Below are 27255 nucleotides of genomic sequence, written 5' to 3' on the forward strand. Positions count from 1 at the left end.
AGTAATGTGGGGGAGGTGGAGCAAAACTGTAAAAGGAAGTATTGCTTTTTGTGAGAGAAAATCATTTGTGGGTAAGTGAAAGGAATAGAGAGCAACGAAACATTAGAGATGTTCTGAGTAATACTGATGTTCTATGAGAAGCTGTGTAGGGTTTTTTTAATCATAATTTTAGGAGAAGAAAATGTCTGTGGCTTGTTTATGTCTTTCCTCTACCCTAATAGGAAAAAGAAAATTTTTGAGATTGAAAAATTTTAGACAAAGTTTTAAATATTGCCGCTAGGGGTAACTAGGCTCTTGGTTTGAATGAACAACAACCTTCAATTAAAACTCATCATCTTTGAAGCATGCTGCTAATCTATTGTTTCTGATCAGTTAGATCCTAAATCTGCAATAAGACATTTAATTCATGGTGACTTGTCAAAAACATCATTTACAAGAATTTTATTACTAATAATCATTCTTTAAAAGTTCCCAGTTGGGGGCGCCTGGGTGGCTCAGTGGGTTAAGCCGCTGCCTTCGGCTCAGGTCATGATCTCAGAGTCCTGGGATCGAGCCCCGCATCGGGCTCTCTGCTCAGCAGGGAGCCTCCTTCCTCCTCTCTCTCTGCCTGCCTCTCTGCCTGCTTGTGATCTCTCTGTCAAATAAATAAATAAAATCTTTTAAAAAAAAAAAAAAAGTTCCCAGTGGTTTCAGAGGACAAGTATACTGAACCAAGACTACTACTAGGCCAGTCGCAGATGCAAAGATGGATTGTGAACATATGACTGGGTCCTCTTGTTCTTCCAAGGTCACGAAAGGACTTTCCAGTTAAAACTTAGCTTCCATATTACTGGCCTCCAAAGGGAGGGACAAAAGACAACATGACTGTCTGATTAGATGCTGATCTCAGTTTCTAGTGTAACAGAGTAATAATGTTCAGGGTTTTGAAAGTTAAACTATAGAAAGACCCATGCATGTACCGTACGCTCCTACAATTTTAACTAAAGATACATTTAAGCAATTATAATATAGGAGAAGATAAGGGAAAACAAATTGGAGCATTTTCAGGTTTGATTTTTTTTAACCCATTTTCTTTTAATTTAGTATTAAAAACCATTTAAATTTAAACCATTCTGTTAAAAGCATGCTGTTTGAAGTTTGTTTTAAAGGTTCCTAAAAACTCTAAGGAATTTTTTTTTTAAGATTTTATTTGAGATAGAGTGTGAGCATTAAGGGGGTGCCAGGAGTGGGAAGGCAGAGGAAAAAGCAGACTCCCCACTGAGCAGGGAGTCCAAGGACTCGGGCTGCATCCCAGGCTCATGACCTGAGCCTAAGGCAGCCACTTAACCAACTCTCAGGAACTTAAATGTGAGCTTTCTTTTAAATAGTGACAACATGACTCACTGTTATTTCCTGTCAACATGCCAATATGTATATATATATAACTTCTTAAAATTCTAGATACAATGAATTTTAATGTTTTATTTTATTTTTTAATGTTTTATTTTTTATTAAATATAAATCATGTCATTTTTTTCACTTTGTCTTCATTTGAAAACATGTTTTGGTACTTAAACTACCAATTTTGTTATGAAATTATTGACAGTTAAGTCTTCTAACTGTATTTTCCCTAATAGGAATTTGGAGTGCCTAAACCTTCTGCTGAATACTGGTGCAGACTTCAACAAAAAGGACAAATTTGGGAGGTAGGCTGTGATGACATTCCTCTGTAGAACCTAATTAATGTTGTTTATTAAATGACTTACATGACCTTCTGTCTTCTGAGAATTAACAGTTCAGCATCTTTTGCATTGTGATCATGATTCACTGAGAGGCCTGAATAAGTCAGTAACTTTGAAATAATTCATTTTTACCCACAGTCTTCTTCCACTTGGGCCCCTGCCACAGCCCCAGGCTGTCAGCCACAGCTTTACCTTATAAGCACCTCTGAATCTCTCGATATCATTCTTCCTCCTCCCATAATTACACTTAGAAATGTAAAATCCCATGGTGCCTCTGTTCCTTCAAGAAATTCACAAGACCTAGAACTCAGTAGTACAATTCTCCTTACCCCTAAGTCATTTCATTGTCAGAGACTTTGGTGCCCATATTGGTTACAGACCACTAGAAACAGGAATGAAATAGATAATAAATATGCATGAAACTTTTGTTCTTCCCTCATTTAACTCCCCATGTTACCTATACACATACTAGCACATCCACATACACCCCTTCATATGACTGGTAGGAAAATAACTGTGAAGTAACAGAATCCCTTTGTAGTCTTTTAGCCAGTCCTCATTCTTACTGTGACTAGCATTGATGGTAGCGGTACTTAAAGTCACCAGTATCTACTAAGTTACTTAGAGTAGGAGTTGACCTAGCATGTGCTAAAACCATACAGGAAAGGATTGAAGGCAGTTTGAATTGGTTAAAAAAAAGAGAGGTGGCAGGCAGTGTGAGCAAAATTGTGGGTCATGAGTTTGAGAATTACATCAAAGCATGTGACAAGAAAGGGTGTGTGTGTCAGAAGGAAATGTGTGGATGTACAATTAGTGCATGGGATAGGGTCAGTGCAGAAGTAAACAATTATGTATGGTAGGGAATCAGAAATGCATATTTAAAAAAAAAACTATTTGACCCCATAATTACTTTGAGGAATAGACTGCTCTCATAAGCCTACTAATAAAAGGAACTAATGACCTGCAAAACCAAAATCATTTTGTTTGGCTTTGCAATGCAATATTTTTACAGTAAATTGACTTTTACAATTCTACTTTAATCCATCTTACATTAGTTAATTTGTAGCACTTGAAGCATTTTTTTACTACAAATGGCAGCAAGGGCTTCTGAAGCATATTCTGAGTTTAGAAGCTTGGAAGTAATTCAGGGTTAATTGTATTTCTTAATTAAGAGGGAAACAAACCATAAGAGACTCTTTTAATCTCACAAAACAAACTGAGGGTTGCTGGGGGTCGGGGGGTAGGGATAGAGTGGCTGGGTTATGGACATTGGGGAGGGTATGTGCTATGGTGAATGCTGTGAAATGTGTAAGACTGATGATTCACAGACCTGTACCCCTGAAACAATACATTATATGTTAATAAAAATAATTTTAAAAATAAATAAATAAAAATAAAGGGGGGGAGCCACCAAGACAGGAAAAAAATGCTATTACTATACTATGTGGTTATCCAATAAAGTAAAATAATGTTTTACTACTGTTTAGTAGTACTGTTTTACTACTGTTTACCTTCATTTTTTGTTTTTTTTTTTCTTCTGTCCTCTTTTTTTTTTTTAATGAAAAGTCATGGAATCATTATAGAGTTGCAATTCAAAGACGGAATTTTAGTAACATTCTGTTGCATGTCAGTAACTGGGAGGAAACGGGCTACAAATATTCAGTCTTTAGAAATTAAAAACAGTATTCTAACTCTTCTGAATAAAAAAGTTTTCAAAACTATGCAGTTCTTGCTTGAGAAACCTGATACTACTGTAGAGCTTTACTGTATGGTTGGTAGAGTAGGGCATTCTATTTAATGCTTCTATATTTCTCTTATCCTTTATTCCTCCTGAGACATGAACAGCAGCTTCTACCCCTGTACTGTGAAACATTTTTGTTAGTATAAGGGAAGTTTTGTTAAAATGAAAGTGTTCAGAAGTTTCTGAGCAGAATATGAAGGTGTCTGTAATTCACTCAAAAGACTAGAATCGTTACTGTGGGGACCATGAAATAATTTTACTGTGTTTCTGTCGTAATTTCCTACTCTTAGAGGTTCTTTGCTACCTTACTTTCTTGTACTAGCTTCTTTTGTCCCGCCCTCCAAAAGACTTAGTATATGGTAGAAATCGATCTCAGACTCACTGTAAATTCAGTATTTGTAACTGGGTGGAGTAAGAGTCAGCTGTGCACTTATTTACTGGTGTATGTCCCTGGCTTTTATTTTTCTTATATTAACTTGGGCACAAGATCTCCGCTGCACTATGCTGCTGCCAACTGCAATTACCAGTGCCTGTTTGCTCTTGTGGGATCAGGAGCAAGTGTGAATGACCTTGATGAAAGAGGATGCACACCCCTGCACTATGCAGCCACATCAGACACAGATGGCAAGTAAGTATCATGTGGTGAGAATGAAGGATTATTTCTATAAACCAACATTTTCCGTGTGGATGGTTGTTTTTATTGCAAGTTCATATTTTTATACTTTTTGTGGTATTTTCTTGAGTCTCTAGTGTGGGAAATAAATTGGTTTGATAATTATTCCTGAACCATAGTTTATTACCTGTTTCTACTCAGCATCCTGCTTTATTGACTGATCTGGTAGAAGATAGATAAAGGCCTCTTCTTGTCCTCCCTGCCAAAGCACATCTTAATATCATCTCCATGTTTTTTCCCTCTGACTTCTCAGAGGCAGCAGTTTTGAGTTTATCATAGGGAAAGGGACAGAGAAGAGATGTGGACAATGCCAGCGGAAGATGGGGCAGAGATTGGAACACCAGTATCAGTCAGAGGTAGAGAGTTTGTATTTGTAAGAGATTCTTATAAATGGGTATCTATCCAAAAAGGGAGTAGCCAGTATGGCAAAATCTGGCACTTGTTGGTTCTAAATATTGCTTAAATAAGTAAATGAGATAATGGAATAACCAAATACTGGCCAAGAATGCCTGCATAACCAAAGAACAAGAGATGTGTAAATTATTTTTTATAATTAATATTCACCTAAAGTTGATCAGAACCATTCATAGTACCTTAATATACATTGCCTTCCTGGAAGTAAATAAATTCATCGGAGAGAGAGGATCTTCAGTTTGTGGTAATCTCAATTGTGTGTGGATCAGTTAAGAGTAAAAATACCCAAAGGGAAAAACAAAGAGTGGTTTGTAAGGGGGATTTTATAAAATATACTTCAAGGAAGTTTTAATTAACATAGAACTATTTCTCTGGTTTTTAATATTTGCTTTTTACCCTTAAAATAAAAAGTATAACTTGAAGATATTATTCACAAATGTTAATTTATTATAAATTCTGTAACTAATATCAAAGCCATTTCTATCAGTAGCACTTTGTTATGTTGGATTCGAAGCTGAAGCTCTGTAATCTCAAAAGCACTAGTAAAATCTACTTTTGTTTACAAGAATGTATCACTTTGTATAATTTCACATAAACCTAGAATAGTTAGGTGTAGATAGATTTTGGGAGAAGTTAAATTACTTGAAGTATGTTTTTATGGATAGTAGCTCTTTAAAGAAAATCTGTGGTAAAGACTTTGTAAATAAGAAAATATTTTGGTGGGGCACTTGGGTGGCGCAGTCAATTAAGCATGGGTCTTTGGCTCAAGTCATAATCCCAGAGTCCTGGGATCAAGCCCTGCATTGCATCAGGCTCCCTTCTCTGCCTGCCACTCCCTCTGCTTGTGCGCTCTCTCTCTCTGTCCACCCCTCTCTCTCCCCCTCTGTATCAAATAAATAAGTAAAATCTTAATTTTAAAAAAATGTTGGTAAACTTGGGTAAGTAGATCATCCTCTGATGTATAAATTTTGTAACTTCAGAGTTTAATTTATAGATTTTTCTTAAAATAGGTTATACCTAAAATGAGCATATCACCACCAATGATCCTTTACCACTGTTCCCACACACTAGTTATTAGGTGTCACTCAATGGGATCTACATAAATTCCACTGAGATGTCACACAAACACACACACACACACGCACGTAGAGATTACCCAAGGTCCTCCTGCCCTTAGACAGTTACATTAAACCTGAATTCTTATGCAGAAACCAAGAGAATAACAATGTTCAACCCATACTGTTTGGAATTTGTGGTTTTGTTTTAAACCAATCTACTTTTTTTGTAGAAGTGTATCAGTACTAAAGTGATATAAATCAGTTCTTTCACCTAATATAAACTGTTTTGAGCAACAGCCTAGTGATACTTATTACTTAAACATTTAATTCTCAGTATCTACCCAAAGCAGCCTGATGTGCTAGAAAGAACATGAACTTTGGGATCCAAAAGACCCAGTTTAAATCTTGGAGTTTCTATATTATACCCCTTTGAGCCTGAGCAGGTAATTGCCAAGCAAAATCTTTATCTGTAAAATTGAAAAGAAACTTACTTAGAATTGTGGGGAAAACTAAGATTATGTATATAAAATAATCTAGCACTGTTTTGTTTTGTTTTTTTTTTTTTTTCTTTAAGATTTACTTGAGAGAATGGGGGAGGGACAAAGGGAGATAATCTTCAAGCAGATTCCCCCACTGAACATGGAGTCCAACACAGGGCTGAATCTCATGATGAGATCATGACCTGAGTCTAAATCAGGAGTTGGTCTTTTAACCGACTGAGCCACCCAGGTGCCCCTCTCACACTGTTTCTTAGAGCCTCTGTTTCTTTAAAATATCAGAATCCTAGAGGTCCTGTCTAATGCCATCATTTATTGTCTCAGTGATTTGTTCTTGAGAACTTTCTGGAAGCTATAAGCTACAGTAACCACTTTAGGATACCAGAGGCATCCTTTCAATAAATGATTGTTTTGGAGACTCAATTATTAGTACTGTAACATTGGTAAAATATTGGGGCACCTGGGTGGTTCAGTGGTTAAGCGTCTAACTCTTGATTTCAGTTCAGGTCATGATCTCAGGGTTATGATACCCAAACTTTGTGTGGGGCTTCATGCTGGGCATGGAGCCCGCTTAAGATAGTCTCTCCTGTCCCTCTGCCCTCCCCTCTCCCAAAAAAACCCAAAAACAGAAATGTTGACTTATTTTTCTAAATCACACTGATTTAATTCCCAGGTATATAAACTGGGAATAAAAGAATAAAATAAAAAAATAAAAGAATTTTATTTTTATTTTTTTATTTCTCTAATAAAATAATCTGGAATGATTAATTCATACTTACAAGTGTGAAATATATTCTTAAAAAGGACACAAAATCCCTATAACTTCAAATTACTACTATTCAGTAATGTGTATTTGTGGTTTGTTTTTTTATGATCATTTGCTAATCCCCTGTCAGCATCCCCAGGGAAGGTTGTTTATATCTTGATTTTCTGGCTTTTATAAAATCAGTGTGTTAACTTACAATCAGGAAAAAAGAATACACTCTCTCCCCTCCCCCTTATTTGCAAATTAGATGTGAGGTCCACATATTCAAGACCAAGTAATTTTGTGGTTCAGTATTTTATAAGCACCCAGGTTAAAGTGCCACTCTAACTCATTAACTCCTGTGCTGAAGTATTTGGTAGCATGAAGAGGACACTGGATGAAGAGAAGACCTAAGGTCTAGTCCTTGCTTTGCTGTATGCTAGCCAAAAGATTTTGAATATGATTTGATTTTCCTCAGTGTCAGTAATTTTTTCCATTTGTTGAAGATAATGCTTTATCTCACAAAGTAGTTAATGAAAGTTGATACTGCTTAGCAAAATGTAAAAGGCAGGCCAGTAGAAGGAATTTTATTTCAAAGTCACTCTTAGTCTTTGTTTTGTTACAGGAAACCAACTATATGAATGATATGAATGTAAAAAAAATAAAGAAATCATATGATTTGATAAGAATTAATGTATAACAAATTATTTGAAGCCATTTAATGCTGTATCGATGGACCAGTCATTGTAAATGCATTGAGATGTGCTCTCTTACTTTAGAAAGTAAACACGAACTTACCTACTTGTTTTACTTTCCTTAAATAGATCTTTTTTTTTTTTTTTTCAGTACTCATGTATCAGCAAGTTATCTTAAAATAGTTTGTTCCACTGATAGAATCTGCTTTGTACTCAGGTCTCAATTGGAGAACTATTTCTGTTTTATCTCTCTCATCTAGAGAACTTTATTAAAGATAAGATATGCCCTTGGGTGAAATGTTTGTGCCTTCAAAGCAATGGGACTGTCCTCCAGGCCTGCAGGTCTTTTATCCATTCCAGTGAGCACTGACCTCTGACTTGGACACCTAGGAAAGAAAACTGGACACAGTTTATACACTGTCTGGAACACTTTCTGCAGAGCCCTCGAAGCTAGTTTATGAACACCAGAAAACACCAATCTTGTTACTTTAGATTCATATTTGGGTTTTTTTGATCATAGTGATACCCAGTTCACCATATTTGACTAATGATTTTAGCTATACATAAATGTCAAAATTCCACTTAAATGGATAGACATTTGCTACCATTGAGGATAATAAATAAAGAGTCTGCAAGTAATTACTAAGGGATCTAAAGGATTTTAAGCAATTCAGCATTAAAGAAATGTGTTGGCATTGAAAAGAAAGGCCCTTATAGGTAGGTAGATGATTGATGCATAGGTAACATATAGATATGTAAATGATAGTTATATATGTGTGTAATACATTCTATATATATCTATATATGATACAGTTACTAAAAGATCAGTTACGTTGCTTTGGAGTTCTTTTTTGTTTGTTTTTATATAACTTCAGTATGCTTTTAGAAACTTGAATTTTTTTACACTTTTTTTGTCTTTTTAAATTTTAGTATAGTTAATCATACAGTGTGATATTAGTTTCAGGTATACAATATAGTGATTGAGCAGTTCCATACATTGCCCAGTGCTCATCATGGCAAGTGCACTCCTTAAGGAAACTTGAATTTTTAACAAGTAATTTGATTATGAATTTTCCCTCAGTAGTTGAATTAATATTTAGTTAGACATACTATAATATTAGACAAATTATCAACAAATAATTATGGATATGAAATTTGAGCATAAATGGAGTTTAGCATTCTTAGTTGGATTTCTGTCCCCCACCCCATCTATAAAAGGAACAAACAGAGGCCATTTTACCACAAAGGTGAAATGATTTGATTTGCTCAAGATCATTGGTAGGAGACTAGTTCTATAGACAATCTTCTAATTTCTAACTCAGTGCTCCTTTTTTGCTACATTAACAATAAAATGTACTAAAATTATAACAAATCGTGAATTGTACCTTTTAAAATTATTTTTCTAATGCTTTGATAGCCCAGGAATCAGATAAATCTGCCATGGGAGGATCTTTCTTGTTACCTACATATGACTTTACACCATTTACAGTCTTCTCAGTCCTCTGATTCAAGATCATTGAATTCTGACCTTGTTATCCTGAGATATATTTTTTATATCCTTTCTTCAGCTTCCTAATGAGATATTACAGTCACTATGTGTTCCAGATACGTCAACAGTAATATTGCCAACATTGGATGCTCACCACCACTAAGTTTAATCCTGTCAGATACTGTTTGAGTGGAATAGGTGGTGCCATACATAGTGACTGTGTAAAAGACAGCCAGCCCTCAGGTATACTGAGCTTGTTGACAGACTTTGGAGATATTCACTTTGAATGAAGGATATTCTCTAATGAACATTTCGCTTGTATTCTTATGATAGTTATAATCAATGTCATTTAAATGACATTTATATAGTGTAGATGTATTTATAATTTTTACATTTCTCAAGAAAAAGAAAAATTGCAAGAAATTGTAAGAAAAATTGTCCATTTTTAGTTTCAGATTGTCTTTATCATTGGTTAAAATGCAAAATTTAGAATTTTGAATATTACTATATACAGGTGCCTGGAATACTTATTGCGAAATGATGCAAATCCAGGGATCCGTGACAAGCAAGGATACAATGCAGTTCATTATTCAGCTGCTTATGGTCACCGTCTTTGTCTTCAGCTGGTAAGATTCGTGAATTGTTGTGGAAAGACTAATGTGATTTTATATTCTAATAACATAATGAGAATGAGAATAAATGAACCAAACAAACTCTCTTTTTAATATTTTTAGATCCAATATATACCTCTTAAATTCATACTTGCCTCAGTAAGATATCTCTCATTCCTCTTCCCCTTTCAAAAAGAAGAGAATGGAGAAAATTAGATCTCTGGAAAGGGCTTCTTGTGTCCTTCCCTTATACTACCCTGTGTTGATGTAGCATTTCTTTTCCCTTTTCCTTTAAATAAATGTTTTCCAGAAATTTCTAAAGAACTGTAACCATGTGTTGTGTGAGAAATGTCCTGTGAGAGGAGGGTTTTTTCCATATAAATTATTTAGAGATTTCTGAAAGGCCCATTCTTTTTACAGTCCCTCCTGATAGGGGAGACAGTACTTCTGCAAAGGAGCTTTTTATTTCAGCTGTGATCTCATTCTTGAATATACACGCCATTCACCACACTTTGCCAAACCAAAGAGAAAGCAAGAGACAATTTAAAAGATTATCAAGTGTGTAACAGATGCTTCAAGTTTAAAGTTTCTTTATTTACTTATAAATTATATTAAATTATATTAAACTTTTCTTCTCTTCAACAGAGTGGATATTAAAGATAGAAAAAGCAGGTTGACCTGTTTAATGCAGTACTTAAAACCCTGTTATCAGAAATAACAGATATTTCCTTAGGTTATTATGGTATCTTGTACACTAAAATCTTAGACCCATGAATAGAGATAAGTGGTATATTATACTGCATACTTATTTATTTAAAAGATTTAATTTTTTGGGTGCCTGGGTGGCTCAGTGGGTTAAGCCGCTGCCTTCTGCTCGGGTCATGATCTCAGGGTCCTGGGATCGAGTCCCAGGCTCTCTGCTCAGCAGGAGCCTGCTTCCCTCTCTTTCTCTGCCTGCCTCTCTGTCTACTTGTGATCTTTCTCTGTCAAATAAATAAATAAAATCTTTAAAAAAAAAAAGATTTAATTTTTTGAGGCAAAGGGAACACAAGCTCAGAATAGAATTTAACAAAGCTTTGTGTAAATAGAGAACATTTAGCTCTAATGTATATGAATATTTTCTAAGCTAAATATTCTTATTTTGAATTTTATTTCAGATTGCAAGTGAAACTCCTTTAGATGTTGTAAGTAATAATCTGCCCCCCATTTGGAGTATTATAATTAATTTATTTGCTCTCACTAGAGCTGAAGCCCAATCTACACATTCCTGAGAACAGAGAGACAAGTACATTTAGGGTATGGGGCTGGGGCAGGTGGTTCTTACTTGGTGGTGAGTAAATAGCGTTTCCCTCAAGCTAGTATATAGCCCTACCTCAGAGCTCTTATTCTGTGGTCCTCACCACCCTTTCATGATGATCTGTTGTATAAGCTTGCTGAGTGGAATTTTCACAGTATAATGGTCTGAGATTTTAAAATTCATATTTAAGTATCAATTTTTACTCTAAAATGTATTTAAACTTGAGGAAGGAGGCAGGAATAACTGCTGTAATATATCTAAAAGTACCATTTCTGACATTTCAAATACTTTTCTTTCAGTTAATGGAAACCTCTGGGACAGACATGCTGAATGATTCAGACAATAGAGCAACAATAAGCCCTTTACATTTGGCCGTGAGTACTGCCTTTACAGCCAACTTGATGCCGGGTTTATTGCAAATATCTCCCATCTGGTTGTTTGACTCAAACTAATACCCAGTAACTTTTGGGCCATGTATGATGATCATGAAATTAAATCTTCAACAACTTTTTTAAGTCAGAGACTTCTTGAGTGTACCTGTTACAATTTATTTAAAAAATAAACAGTGATCTTTGGGTTTCTCCCAAAGCCTACTGTAAGGGAGAGAATATACCTGTGATGTGAATTTTAAAATGCACTGCCCTAATGGAATGACTTCTAACTAGCTGAGCAGAACTTTATTTTCTGCTGCATTTCTACAACTTTTTTGATTTTGGAGCACTAAGTGTGTGTTCAGTGGTCCTTCAGTTGCTCATACCATAGAATTTGGCTCTATGATTTGTAATTTCTGTTTTAGCTTGATTCTCATAATGTCAGTCACTAAGAGGAGAAGGTTAGTGAAGTAAAACAGTTCTTTAAATCAGATGTGGGAATAAATTACTTTAGGAAATTTCAAGCAAGACCCAATCTTGTTCTTTTTGTGCTAAAAGAAGAATCTGTTTTTGAAACAGAGAATGTTAACATTTGTGGGGGGTGAGATGAAGATTGAGAATCAAGAGACATGGATACAGTACTAGCTATTTGGGAGATTGGTGGATTTACATGTAGTAAAATGTTTATAAGGGTTTATACCTAAGTTAATGAGGATCACTACAAGTTCACTGATCCCTTTATTTCTTCTCACGTGTGCTGGGTTTTTTAATAAGATTCTCCTGCATATTTTCTAACACCAATGCATCTGCATTGAATTTTCTACCCCTTTCTCCCTGCTTAGACTTCCCTACCATTTTCTGAATGACTAAGGAGGTATGCTGCAACGTCCTGCTTCCTTGCCCTTTGGGTCTTTGGAAATACTGTCTGCTCTCCCAGACTTGCAGAGTAAATAAGTCATCCAGAAGGGCAAAGCAAGCATGGAGAAGATAGCTATTTTACTGTTGATGGCAAGAAATGAAGTCTGAGCAGATGACTAGGCAGTTCTTACATCATCATCATCATTCTTAAACTAGCACTGCCATTTCCTAAGCACTTACTAGGTGTCAGACTAAGCACTTTGCCAAGTTTTTGAATACGTTATCTCAAACTTTCTTTTTTTTTTTTTAGCTAGTTTTTTTTTACTTCGTGGCTATTATGTGTAGTAGTGTTATATATGAACATGGCTATTTGTGCTGAGTAGTGTTTTTAAGCTGAAATGGAAACAGTTTTTAATTTAGTAATTAGACTCCGTGAACTGTGATGATACCACCACTTTTCACATTTTGTATCTGTTCCCAGGAGGTTTTCAAAAATTAACTTGAAGTGATTTTTTTTCCCTTCCAAACTTTCCCAGTCCAGGACACCTTGATGCTGTAAAAACACACCAGCTTGAGGTCTTGGTTCTTGTCTTTGCACATACTACCTGTTCAGATTCCTTGTTTCCATCTTATACAGGGACATCTTGAGGGGAACACCTCTCTGGCAAATCATCATGGCTTCTTGTCATCCTTATTTGTCTCTTGTTGTTGTATACTGTCTTCTGCATATACTGTGTTTCTCAAAGTTCTTTCTGCTAGTAGCAAGTTTCATTGACCCAGTATTGAGGAACAAGATTAAATATGATCCTAGGACAATAGAGTTCCTAAAGTAGAGTTACTTAAATCTTTGAGGTGGTTGAGAATCTCTGTAGGTAGTCAGAAACAGCAAAGAGATCAGTAAGGCCCAGAGCAACTTTACGTCTTCCTGGTACTTTCTGACATTTTCTATAAGAAATAACTTTACAGTCCTTTGCTGCAGTTTGGGGCCTTCTTCTAGCTATGTATCTTTTTTCAGATTTAGTTCAAGTATGGTAGAATTTTACATATTTCAATTCCCAGTGAAACATTCACCTGTGATTAACTACTAAGCTGTAGTTCTGAATGGCATTAGCACTGGCATATGAAAGTCCTTTAGCTACAAAATGGTAATATGAGTAAACTAAAGAAAACATTGTTTGCGTGCCACAACTAGGTCTTATTAACTGCTTTATGTCTTGCTCAGCATCTAGTCCAACGAAAGTAATAGATGTTCAGTTGACATGTTGGTTTTGATATGAATTACGTGGAAAGCCTCTTCATCAAACTGTGGTAAAGAAGGGGACTTCAGTCTGACAAACCTTTACATTTTCATCCTCTATTATGTAGCTAGTACCTGGCACATGGCAGTTATTCAAGCGGGGCTCAGTGTTAAGTATTTTTGCACTAAAAGAAATGTTTGTTTTTCATATACAGCATGTTATGAAGTGAGGATAGTCATTTCAGTTTAAGAAATCAGAAGACTCAAATACTAATTAACTTCAGTTGCTGGCTATCTCTATAATTTAAATACAGTAAAATTTTATCAGAGTTAAGTGGAGCACTAAACTGTGATTAATAGCATAGGCTTTGCAATCATGGACTTAGAATGAAAGGTTTAACTGAATCTATGTTATACACTCATTGAATGCCAGGAACCAGACCATTGTATGCTAGTGATAAAATCACCTGTCATTTGAACATTTATTCTCTGCAGAATACCCATTCTCTAACACTGTAGTTTACTATTTGGTTATTAGAAAAATTTATACTTAACTTTTCTCAACTCTCAGTATGCATGTTTTAGATTATCTCAGGTGTAATAATGTGAAGACAAGTTTGCTTATTACTTTGTTTTCTAAGGTATCTGAGAAGTCAAAGTATATACTTTTTTAATTTATATTTTTATTTATTCCTAGGCCTATCATGGTCACCATCAAGCACTAGAAGTGTTGGTACAGTCTTTATTAGATCTTGATGTGAGAAATAGTAGTGGAAGAACACCCTTAGATCTTGCAGCATTTAAGGGCCATGTTGAATGTGTGGATGTACTCATTAATCAGGGAGCCTCAATTTTAGTAAAAGATTACATTTTGAAGAGAACACCTATACATGCTGCAGGTATGTTAAAAATTATGCATGATTTTAGTTACCACTTTGTGTCTAATACTCTTTTCTTTTTAAATTTTTTGTGTGTTGTACTACTGGTAATTATTTTAATAATGTTGACTTTAAACAGTTGAATGAGGAATGTGCCTGGTTAAGCATCTGACTCTTGACTTTGGCTCAGGTCATAATCTCAGAATCCTGGGATCAAGCCCTATGTCGGGCTTTGCTCTGCATGGACTCTGCTTGTCCCTCTTCCTCTGCTCCTCTTTCCTCTTGTGCACATGCACTTGCCCGCTCTCTCAAAGAAAAAAATAAAAGGTCGGGTGATTCTGTCAAGGAAAAGCCAACAGCAAGATTATGATTGCTTTAAAACATTATCTACCTTAGAAATTGGATTTAGGGGCACCTGGGTGGCTCAGTGGGTTAAGCCTCTGCCTTCGGTTCAGGTCATGATTCCAAGGTCCTGGGATCGAGCCCTGCATTGGGCTCTCTGCTCAGCAGGGAGCCTGCTTCCCTTCCTCTCTCTCTCTGCCTGCCTCTCTGCCTACTTGTGATCTCTGTCAAATAAATAAACAAAATCTTAAAAATAAATCACTCTGTAAAAACAGACTAACTGAAATGAATCTAATCATATAAGGGAGGCCTAATGGGGGTGAAAAAAAAAACTTGGTTAGGATTTCTTTTAGTGTACCAGTCTCAGCTATTTAAAATGAATACAGGGGCACCAGGGTGGCTCAGTCATTACATGTCCGCCTTTGGCTCAGGTCATGATCCCAGTGTCCTGGGATTGAGCCCTACGTCAGGAAGCTTCTCCTTCTCCCACTCCCCCTGCTTGTGTTCCCTCTCTTGCTGTCTCTCTGTCAAATAAATAAATAAAATCTTAAACATAAAATAAAATAAAAATATAATAAAATAAATACTGACTTGTAATTCTTGTAGAGAGCTGTGAATTTACATCTGCTAGCGGTATACAGGAGTACCAATTCATAGAACAAAATTACATAATTTTGCATTTTCACATATTTGTAACATCACAAAATCACACCATGGAGTAGATCTTGCATGAAGCAGGTGGTCTATAACTCCTGCCTTTGTATGTGTTTAATGCAGCACTCTGGTACAAGAATCCAAAATGTTCACCAACTGTTAAATGAAAGCACGTACCAATCCAAAATAACTTCCATCAAAAAGAAGTAAAAAATATTTCACTGTTTTACTGAAGAAGTATTTCTGAAGTTAGACTACTACATAAATCCAATTTCTTTCTTTTTTTTTTTTTAAAGATTTTATTTATTTATTTGACAGAGAGAGAAATCACAAGTAGGCAGAGAGGCAAGCAGAGAGAGAGAGGGAAGCAGGCTCCCCGCTGAGCAGAGAGCCCGATGCAGGGCTTGATCCCAGGACCCTGAGATCATGACCTGAGCCGAAGGCAGAGGTTTAACCCGATGAGCCACCCAGGCACCCCTACAGAGTGATTTTTAAGGACACATTTTTTTTTTTTTTTAAGATTTCATTTATTTATTTGAGAGAGAGAGGCAGTGAGAGAGAGCATGAGCGAGGAGAAGGTCAGAGAGAGAAGCAGACTCCCCTTGGAGGTGGGAGCCTGATGCAGGACTCTATCCCGGGACTCCAGGATCATGACCTGAGCCAAAGGCAGTCGTCCAACCAACTGAGCCACCCAGGCGTCCCAAGGACACATTTTAACATGGGTCTTGGACTTTACTTCTAGTTCTTTAGGATAGTTGCATTTTTTAAGACTCTTGGTAACACCCACTATTGCTCCATAGCAGTCTTTCAGAAATAATCAGATATTCACGCAGGGCTCAAAAATGGAAAAATTTTTAAGTGGATTAAAATTCCTAATAAATGTGTATATATGGGGTGCCTGGGTGGCTCAGTGGGTTAGGCCTCTGCTTTCGGCTCAGGTCATGATCTCAGGGTCCTGGGATCGAGCCCTGCATCGGGCTCTCTGCTCAGCGAGGAGCCTGCTTCCCCCTCTCTCTCTGCCTGCCTCTCTGCCTACTTGTAATCTCTGTCTGTCAAATAAATAAATAAAATCTTTTTTAAAAAATTTTTTAAAATGTGTATATATAAACTGCTATATGCTAAGAACTAAGAAGTCAAAATGCCATCCTTTTCTATTATTCTAGGAAAAAAAAATGAAGTTCATATACCATTCTGCAACTTAATAATTTTTGTGTTGTAAGCACAGATCATTTGCAGAGCTGATTTAAAGCTTTCATGGAGTGGTTTGCACTCTTAATTGATAAATATTGAAACAAGACACTAGCCAGTCCCTCAGAAGTGGCTAACCAATGTCAGATAGTCTATATATCCTATCCACTGAAAAAGCTACAGGCTATTAGTGGTGCCTACCTTTTTAATAAATGCAAACCTGGTTCTGTAGATACCTTTCAAATGTGGAGATTGTTAAAGAGCACCTTAGTCATAAATCATGAGGAGGACGTTGCAATTTTTTTTCCAAAAGGGAACCAGTTTTCTCCTACAGTGATGTTATGCTTGATGTTTTAAGTATTGAACTTATAAAACAAAAAAAACCTCTCAGGAGCTACTATGAACCGAGTGTAAGTGAGTCCATTAAAGAAGTGACAGGCCAAACAATTTCCCTGATGCATCCCCAAGTGAGATGCTTCAGTGTCAGCTGTTAGTGATTACATTGAGAGCTGCTGGCAGAGTGTAGCATATAGATATGGAATGATTTTGTACCGTAAGTCTTAATAACTATTAGAATTTAATATAGCTATTAGAAGGTACTGTAGAATATTAAGGCACCTAGCTTTCTTTCATTAATTTGTCTTTTAATTAGGAAGAACAGTGATAGATATTCCTTTTTGCATCATTATGTGACTTATATATTTAAACTTCAAATTTTACTGTATTATGGGAAAGACCTGAATTTTGCTTACCTTAAAAGCTTACTGTTTTGGAGTGCCTGGATGGCTCAGTTGGTTAAACATCTGTCTTCAGCTCCAGGCATGATCCCAGGGTCCTAGGATTGAGCCTTGCATTGGGCTCCCTGCTCAGTGGGGAGCCTGCTTCTCCCTCTCTCCACTCGTGCTATCTCTCACTATCTCTGTTTGTCTCTCTTCTCTCAAATAAATAAATACCCCCCCCCAAAAAAAGATAGCTGTTTTCTCTAGGCTACTTCTGTTTTATACCATTGCCCATTTTATGTTTAGACATATAAATACAGTCTTTAAATAGATGGTTTCTTCTTTGATTATTTATGTATCCATTGGAATACTTTCATAGTACCCAACTAAAAGGTGGCTTAAGTGACAAGTGTTTATCCTCTCACAAAATGTTCAGAGGTAGAGTCAGCTCCGGGATTGATTGATTCAGCAGTGGTGTCAGAGCTCTCTATTCTCTTGCCTTTGCAGTCATGGCACAGAATAGCTACTGCTTCTTTACAGGATTCACATCAAAAATCAGGAAAAGAAGAACTTGTCATTATCAGAGATAAAAATATTTCCCAGAAGCCCTCAGACTTTTTAGCATCTCAGTGGTCAGACTAGACCAAGACTCATCTTGAAACCAGTCATTGGAAAGAATGTAGTTGTGATGAACTTGATCTAATCACAATTTCATCCCTTGGCTAAAGGCAGGGTGCCTCCGCTTGATCACAGTTGCTACCATCAAAGCACCAAATAAAATGAGCATTTTGTTGGCAGGGCAGATGGTGAGGGATGGCTATTGGCCGTATTTTACCATGAGGGATTTAAATCTATTCAGTTTCACCAACAAAGGCAATAGAAACCTCCTTTGTATCTATACTTTTTTTTCTTTGACTAGTAAATTCAGTGATAGGATCTCACAGGTACATCTAGAAAATATGCCCTAAAATGGAAATTCTGTTTTACTATTGTAATTACTGAAATTTTAAAATATCACTCTACAGCAACAAATGGTCATTCAGAGTGCTTGCGGCTACTAATAGGAAATGCAGAACCACAGAATGCAGTAGACATTCAAGATGGAAATGGACAGTAAGTTCTAATGATTTTTAAATTATTTTTAAGATGTGTGTTGAGGGGCGCCTGGGTGGCTCAGTGGGTTAAAGCCTCTGCCTTTAGCTCAACTCATGGTCTCAGAGTCCTGGGATTGAGCCCTGCATCAGACTCTCTGCTCAGCAGAGAGCCTGCTTCCCCGTCACCCCCCCCACCACCGCCCCGCCTGCTTGTAATCTCTGCCTGTCAAATAAATAAATAAAATTTTAAAAAAATAATAAGATGTGTGTTGATCTTCATGCTTTTGCCCCTGTTTTAGTAAATCTATCATAATATGTTAACTGAATAGCATCAAGTATAGTTTTCTCATCTAAGTATACTTTAAATTTGCATCACAAAAAGGCATGTTTAGAAAACAGGCCAACACACTGTTTAATTGTTCTTCATGGAGTGGAGTCTTATGTGCTTAACACTGAACCTATTCCTGTTGTTGCCCAGGACTCCTCTGATGCTGTCTGTTCTCAATGGGCACACGGACTGTGTTTACTCACTGCTGAACAAAGGAGCAAATGTAGATGCCAAAGATAAATGGGGAAGGACAGCATTGCATAGAGGGGTAAGCAAAAATGTTCCCATTGCCTTTAATCAAAAATTTCTTAGGATCTCATTTTCCCTAAAACTAAACTAGGCTGTGTTTATTTTTCTTCATCAGATTTTTACTAAATAGTTTTGGATCACTAATTTTACACAGCTACAAAACACAACTTAATTTAGGAAACAGTGTTGGAAGAAAATTTTAAAACCCCAAAACCTTGAGTAGACTTAATGTCCATTTTACTTTTTCTCATTATTACAACTATTTTCTTACACATTTTTGTCTTTTCCCCTTTGCAACCATTCACCTCTTTTGCCTTCATTGTTTTTACTGATTTATAAGTTCCTTTATTCCTGTTTTTCATAATACTTGTGTTTTGATAAAGTTACTGCTTTACATGAATTTTTAAGCCTTTTCCAATAAAAACACTTAATTACTAAAAAAATGATAAATGCTTTGATTGATGGACAAATATGGGGAATACAGACTTTAAAAATTTTTTTAAATTGGCACATAGTACCCAAGATAATATATTCAAATACCTACAAATACTTTTTCTTTCAGGCAGTTACAGGCCATGAAGAATGTGTAGATGCATTACTTCAACATGGTGCTAAGTGCTTATTTCGCGATAGCAGGGGCCGGACACCTATACACTTGTCAGCTGCCTGTGGACACATTGGTGTTCTTGGAGCCCTTTTGCAGTCAGCAGCATCTGTAGATGCAAACCCAGCCATAGCAGACAATCATGGATATACAGCACTTCACTGGGCCTGCTACAACGGTTGAGTATATAGTTATAAATCTACATTAAATGCCTGTTAATGTACCAAACAGAGACAACAAACTATAACACACTATGATAATCGTGAATATTTATTAGGCAACTGTGAGATCAGTAGGAACATAGAAATACTATACCTATGTAGTTGTAAGCTTACTCCTGTCACTTGTCATGGTAAAGCCAAAGATCTTTTGATATAAACTCATCATTAAGTTTGAAATTTTTCTTAGATCTTTGCTTCAACAGGTATTTTTGCATTTTTAATATACTTCTATTAATATTTACAATGTCCTTTATATATATAATACGCTCATAATTTGATTTTGTTCTTTTACTTTCTAAGTGTACTTGTATTGGGGGGGAAAGGTAGCAAAAAATAAGAATGTATCACATTCTAAACTGAAATCTGTATATGTTTTCTGAGTACATTGCAATATAGATCCTTATAGCAACAGTAACATGTATGCTCCACATTTTAAGGGAATAAAATCTTAGCAGATCACAGACCTAGAAACTTAGAAGCTTTTATGGTTAAGTTAACTTTGCTACACGATCAGAACATACTGACCTTTGGCTTCCTAGAAGCTCACAGCCAGTCAGTCCTTTTATAGGTGGGCTCACTGACAGTCACTCAGAGAAGTATAAAGCTGTTTAAGGTTTAAATGTTCAGAGTGAAGTTTGGCTTATGAAATGTCACTAATTAAGGTAATTTAAGTGAGGAGGCATGTTGAGAGATAATGATTTTTTTTCCTTGCATAGGGCCACAGATTTGATCATGTTAGAAAATGCTAGGGTACATTATGTACATTGTAAACATCAACTCTATATATGAGGGAATTTTTAATTTGTTTTGAATTTCATTGTAGCGTTTAGATTACTCTTAGTTTTGAGAGCATACCTGAAAAAGTAGTTCACAATTCTAATAACTTTCCCTCAAAATAGTAAGAAAATATGAATTACCTCTTGATATAAATATTGACTTACTTAAAAAATAAGTATAGTATCTGTTTTAAAATCCAGCTGACTGCCTTACCAGAGAGTTGAGGTTTCTCCCTTTTTGTAATGTGCTCCTTCGTGGTTCTTTTACTAGAGAAATCTTGACAGATAATGTTGAGTCACAGTGAAAGGGGAGAAACCTGAATCTTGCAAAATTATAGTTAATTAAATATTTTATAAGTATTTTCTAAAATGCAGTATTTGAATTTTCATATTAATCCTTGTGCCAGAATTGAGAGTTCTAATCTTTTGCTGTGAGAAAGTTTTTGTCTCTTCTTGAGTATTGTTCTGTGATGACTATTGGGCATCCATCATCTCTGAGTACCATCTCTGGTACCATTTTGTTGGTACCATCAAAACTTGAATAGTTAAATGTATTGCTAATTCACAAGCTCAGTTTAGTCTGTTTCATTTTTACTACCTTAGATCCTAAGCCAGAACAGTTTTGAAGATTAAAACCTTTGGGTTTCAACTTCTCTTTTTTCTTTTATACTCAGTAAAATTGGTATTTAATGAATATAGTGAAATGGCCAAAGACTAGTCCTGAATTTAAAAAGATAACTATATTTTGCCATTGGAATTTGATTTGTTTTTGTAGTATAATGACATTTTGCAAGTATGAGGAAAACCAAAACCATCGAATATTGTAAGGAAACAATACAGATGTGAGTTTTACCATACTACAGATGTGAGTTTTATTTAAGAAATGAAACTAGGTTTTTTTTGTTTTGGTTTTTTGTTTTGGTTTTTTGTTTTGGTTTTTAGAGAGGGCTGGAGAGTAGCAGAGGGAGAGAGAATCTTGAGTTGGCTCTATGCCCATCGCAGAGCCTTTGTGGGGCTCAGTCTCACAACCCTGAGATCATGACCTGAGCTGAAATCAAGAGTTGGATGCTTAGCTGACTAAGGCACCCAGGCATCCCAAGAAATGAAACTGTTTTGAAGCAGATTTTTATTGCTTGGTTCTTTTTTTCTTTTTTAATATATCAGTGAGAATTAACCATTGGAAAAATCACAAAATAAGCTGTCTTTACTCTGGCAGGGCATTTAGTTGTAAATAAACTGCTCTTGTAACTGCCCTTCGGAGAGTTACTATTATGACATTTCTTTTCAGGTCTTTATGGAGAGCACTGTTTCCCTAAAGTGAATTCCTACTCTGTTACTGCTAAATTTAGATTCTCTAAGCACCTTGTGTACAAGAGACAAAACAGACAAAATTTTCATGAACTACATGCTTGGTTGCCATTTAAAGATCATAGCAGATGTGTCTTAATTTTCAGACTGTAGCAAATTTGTGCATTCTGAATTGAGCTGAAAGGAATTAGATGTGTGTTGGCTATACAAGCAGTCTAAAATTAATACCATATTTATAGTCAAAAGTCTGTTTCATAATTTGGCATTCTGAGAGTAGAATATGTAAAATGGTTTTACTTCCACTAGTAATTATTCCATGGCTAAAAACAAAATTGGAAGCACTCTAACAAACCAGAAAACAACCTTTGTCTCAAAATGAAATGATGACAAAGTTTTAGAAAAGAATTGGTTATACATACTACATTTAAAGTCCAGATTTTCAGTTTATATAGTCATTCAATCACAGAACTTAAGAGTACTTGTATTATCCCTTTGTTTCTTTTAAAAATTGATAAATGTTTTTGAAGCTCTAAGTGTCCTTGGAATATCCCTCTGAAACATGAAGAGACCAGTTGTATCATCCTTTCATAAACGAGGACACAAAGTTTTCAGCTTGATATGATTGCTGGAGGTAATCAGTAGCCCAGAACTCTCTTTTTGCAGTATACAGTCTACTCAGTAATTCTCAGACCTTTCAGTCTCATGATCTGGGAGTTAGAGCTATCAATACTTACTATATTGGAAATGAGAACTGAAAAACTTAAGGACATTTATTAATTTACTTTAAAATAATAAATTCAGGGGCACCTGGGTGGCTCAGTGGGTTAAGCCACTCCCTTTGGCTCAGTTCATGATCCCAGGATCCTGGGATCGAGCCCCACATCGGGCTCTCTGCTCAGCAGGGAGCTTGCTTCCCTTCCTCTCTCTCTGCCTGCCTCGCTGCCTGCTTTGTGATCTCTGTCAAATAAAATAAAATCTTTTTTTAAAATTTTAAAACAATAAAATAATAAATTCATTAATTATTAATATAAATAATATTTTTATAAATAATAACTTCTTTTCAAAACAAAAAACAATTTTAGTGAGAAGGTTGGCAAATTTCTTTACTGGCTAATTTAAGAAAAGGATAGTTTGCAACCATACCCCGTGTTTCCCCAGACTCACACCTTGAGAACTGCTATTCTAGGGTGATAGGAAACTCTTAAATCTGTACTGGACAACTTTCCATGGTTACTTCTTTGTAATGAGTTGATATTTGGAGAAAGAGTTAAAGCAAATCTTCTCAGACTCAGCACTATTGCCATTTTGGCAAAAATTCTTTGTTGTGAGGGACTGCCGGTGGATGGAAGGTGTTTAGCAACCTCGCTAACCTCTACCTGGTAAATGAAAGTAGCACCCTCTTACCCCATGCCCAGTTGTGATGAGCAAACATTCCTCCAGACATGGCTGAATGTCTCCTGAAAGGCAAAATTGCTCCAGTTGGGAACCATTGGATTAGAGAAAATAACTAACATAAGATGAAACAGTTACAGGTTTCCTAAAACTTACTTTTTTCCTGGTAAAAAAAATTATAGGATAAAAATTAAGTTGAGCTATTATTTGAGAATGATAGAGTAACTAAAAAAAATAAATCTAGCATCACTTTGTTAGACAAATACTGAGTGATAGACATAAACAAATAGCCTGTATAAGAATCTAATTTATTCCTAAAACAGGTTCCAAATTACTAATGAAATAAATGATGCAACATTTCATTTGCAACAATTATTATAGCAATTGGATTTTAACTAAAATCCTTGCTTTAAAAATTAAGTAAAGAAAATCTGAGGTTTAGGTTTTTCCCTGTCTTCAAAAACTGTGGGCCTGGGAATCTGACTGGTTCAGTTGGTTGAGTGACTCTTGATTTCGACTCAGGTCATGGTGTCAAGGCTGTGGGATCAGCCCCGTATCCAGCTCCACACTCAGTCCAGAGTTTGCTTGAGATTCTTTCTTCCCCTCTCCCTCTGCTCCTCCCCCTGAGTTATTCGCACGTGCAGGAGTGCTCTCCTTCCCCCCCTTTATTAATTTAAAGATTAATAAAGTCTTTAAAAATAAATAAATAAAAACTGTGAGCCTATCTATCAGTAATCTATACTTGTCCTTCAACCCAGCAATACCATTTCTAGGAAATTATCCTACAAAAATACTTAAAAAAAAAAAAAAAAAATACTGGAAGGAGCCTGGGTGGCTCAGTGGGTTAAGTGCCTACCTTCAGGTCATGATCCCAGCAGGCTCAGAGTGGGGAGGGGAGTCTGCCTCTCCCTCGGGCTCCCCCTACCACTTGGGTACACTCGAAGAAATAAATAAGTAAAATCTAAAAAAATTTTTAAAATAAAGTACTGGAAGATTTCATTACAGCATATTTGGTTATATAGCAGATGCAAACTAGCCGTCACCTCAAAATCCATAATTAGAAATTAAAATAATTTATGATATACTTTAATGCCGTGAATTTTTTCCAATGATTCAAAAATAAGATTTCTATATATGTTATTATAGAGGGATATGTACTATTTATATTAAGTGAAAAGCAAGTTGCAGAATTAAAATTTTTCATAAAAATTTTAAAAGGAAGTAGTACATGTTTATGTGCATGCATTTATATATGCCTAGAAATTTCTTGAAACAGTTTAGGTAATAGTGGTTACAATCTAGAAAGTGGAACTGGAGATGGCGGTGGGGACAGAGACTTGTACTTTTTCCCTCAGACACTACTGTAGTATTTGAGATTTTATCATTAGCTCATTACTAAAATCAAAATACTTATATTTTGAAGTTAATTATGCTATATAAATATATATTAATTTTAAAGTTATATTAGGCTATATAGGACTTTTTTAAAAAATGACTAAATAGGGGTGCCTGGGTGGCTCAGTGGGTTATAGCCTCTGCCTTCAGCTCAGGTCATGATCCCAGAGTCCTGGGATCTAGCCCTGCATCAGGCTCTCTGCTCAGCAGGGAGCCTGCTTCCTCCTCTCTCTGCCTGCCTCTCTGCCTACTTGTGATCACTGTGTCAAGTAAATAAATAAAATCTTTAAAAAAAAATGGCATTATCTTTAACTGGTCATCATAAAAAGAATAGAGTAAATTTTTTCCCCACAAAACGAATATTTGTTGTGTCAGTAATAAACTGCTATAAAATTACAAGAAGCTTCTGAATTTCAGGTCTTGAGGTCGTAATTTGGATTTTAAAACTCCTAGAGATGTGATGTTTAATGCATTCAGTGAGCTCAGTTATTTTTAATCCACGTGAAGTTTTTTCTTATTTGTGTTAGGGATATGTGGGTATATTTGGGCAATTTTCTTTTTTGGATTTTAATATCTGATTCTCATTTACTTATTTAGGTCATGAGACATGTGTAGAACTTCTTTTAGAACAGGAAGTTTTCCAGAAAATGGAAGGAAATGCTTTCAGTCCTTTGCATTGTGCTGTGTAAGTAAAGGCAGGTGAATCAGATTTGCTTTGACTATATAAGAAATACACCATTGCTGTGAGAGTGATCACTTTGTTACCTTACACAGGATAAATGACAACGAAGGTGCTGCTGAAATGTTAATTGATACTTTAGGTGCCAGCATCGTGAATGCCACAGATTCAAAAGGAAGGTAGGAATTCAACTACATAGGAAATAGCTTGACTTGCAATAGGAAAAAAATTTAACTACTAGATTAGTGTGGAAGAATTAACAGAGAACCCATTATTAAGTAAAAGTTGATTTTTATATTTGGAAGTATAAATTGTCATAAAATCTTAATGTTTATAATGTATTATAAATTACATAATTATAAATGTAATTAATATTTATATGCAATATATATAATTCTCATTATAAAAAGCTTTTTTATTACGATTTTTAGCCAGTCCTCCTCTTTAAAACTTGTAAAATGTAAGATTCCCTCTCATTTTCTTAAAGGTATGTTTGTTACCGAAGATGATTATTAATAAATTTAACAGTTTTCTAAATATAAATAAAGGCTGAAGAAGAGTCCACCAGTTGTAACAGGTGGCAATATTGGGTCAGGATTTATTTCTTCTAAAATTTCCTTAGTGATGTAATTTTGTTTAGCAATTTTATGTTGTACTAGTTTAATTAAGGGCCTTTTATATTACCAAATACCAGTTACTCTGGCAGAAATTATTAAGCTCCATTAAGCCTATTTGTATCGAGGCAATGATTTTATAGCCTAATATGTAAACCCTTGGAAATTACTTGTCATAAATTCAGGAATAATTTTTTCTAGACTATGAGACAAACAGATTTAGTGAAATCTTCCTTTTTCTTTGTATTACAGAACCCCTCTCCATGCAGCCGCCTTCACAGACCATGTAGAGTGTTTACAGCTGCTTCTCAGCCATAATGCTCAAGTTAATTCTATAGACTCTTCTGGGAAAACACCTCTCATGATGGCTGCAGAAAATGGACAGACAAATACAGTTGGTAAAGACACTGGTTAAGGCTTGTATTATTCTAATGCTATAATACTGTATTGCTTATGTGTATTTAACTTATGGAAAACTTAGGTCCCAAGCCTTCTGACTCTGTCAAATTTGCCACAGTTATCTCCTGAGATTTAAAACCTTTAGCATGCTTTCAAACCACATTTTTATCTAGGGCCAAAATGTTTTCATTTGCCCTTGCTGATTAAACAGTCTTACTATAGCAAGGCAGTGTAGGATAATGGTAAAGACCCTGGCTATGGAGTTAGATGGACAGCATATGAGTCCTAGTTCTACCAATTAAGTGATCTTATGACTCAATTTTTTCATTTTTGAAGTTTAGGAAAGTAACAGTGCCTCCTTTGTAGGGTTATTGTGAGAGTATAAATCCAGAGTGTTTAAGGCATTATTTGAAATTTAGTAAGCTCTCACAGCATAAATGTTGCCATTGTGTCTGTGACTTGCAGGATAACCTGATGATACAGTGTGTATATTTTAGGTTACAGTATTTTTCTTAAACTTTCACTAGAGGGATATTGTTGTTTTGTTTTGTATCTTTATTTCTCTACAGTGAGTTTATTAGTAATCTAAGATATGTGTTCATAAATATAAGACTTGATGTAATTTTTCCTGCCAGAGATGCTGGTTAGCAGTGCTAGTGCAGATCTGACTTTACAAGATAACAGTAAAAACACCGCCCTCCATTTGGCTTGCAGCAAGGTAGGTACACATTTTAAGGGTATGTTTTCATTGTTTATGTTAACAGTGGCATTTTCCCCAAACTTAGTGAAGCTTTCCTACTGCACTGAAGTGAACAGAGCTAGAGATTGAAACCTCTGTACTGATCACTGGCATCAGATTTCTTGAGGGGGGGGAAAAATTACTCTCCTGTTAGGCACCATGATATATCAAAGTCTCCAGTGGGCCAAGTAAGTTTCGGAGTGTAAGTCTAAACGTAATCTCTCCAGTCTTAAATATTCCTGTCCTCTCCCCAGCCCTATTCCACCAAC

The 27255-nt window shown here is 35.7% G+C and overlaps 1 protein-coding gene across 2 annotated transcripts in view; it reads left to right on the top strand.

Annotated features, from left to right (window-relative positions):
• Positions 1 to 27255, top strand: part of LOC111155016 (ankyrin repeat domain 28) — a 123643-nt gene that overhangs the window by 87687 nt on the left and 8701 nt on the right. For both annotated transcript variants that reach the window (XM_022515010.1, XM_022515011.1), the window contains exons 13-25: positions 1617 to 1685; positions 3950 to 4090; positions 9548 to 9659; positions 10802 to 10828; positions 11241 to 11315; positions 14105 to 14306; positions 18214 to 18301; positions 18761 to 18878; positions 19422 to 19641; positions 25153 to 25240; positions 25330 to 25413; positions 26101 to 26246; positions 26883 to 26965. In XM_022515010.1, coding sequence (XP_022370718.1) covers positions 1617 to 1685; positions 3950 to 4090; positions 9548 to 9659; positions 10802 to 10828; positions 11241 to 11315; positions 14105 to 14306; positions 18214 to 18301; positions 18761 to 18878; positions 19422 to 19641; positions 25153 to 25240; positions 25330 to 25413; positions 26101 to 26246; positions 26883 to 26965 — 1453 coding nt within the window. The remainder of the gene's footprint in view (positions 1 to 1616; positions 1686 to 3949; positions 4091 to 9547; positions 9660 to 10801; positions 10829 to 11240; positions 11316 to 14104; positions 14307 to 18213; positions 18302 to 18760; positions 18879 to 19421; positions 19642 to 25152; positions 25241 to 25329; positions 25414 to 26100; positions 26247 to 26882; positions 26966 to 27255) is intronic.

The sequence above is a fragment of the Enhydra lutris genome, unplaced genomic scaffold (genome assembly GCF_002288905.1).
Source record: "Enhydra lutris kenyoni isolate GAN:26980312 unplaced genomic scaffold, ASM228890v2 scaffoldscaffold39, whole genome shotgun sequence".
Lineage (NCBI taxonomy): Eukaryota > Metazoa > Chordata > Mammalia > Carnivora > Mustelidae > Enhydra > Enhydra lutris.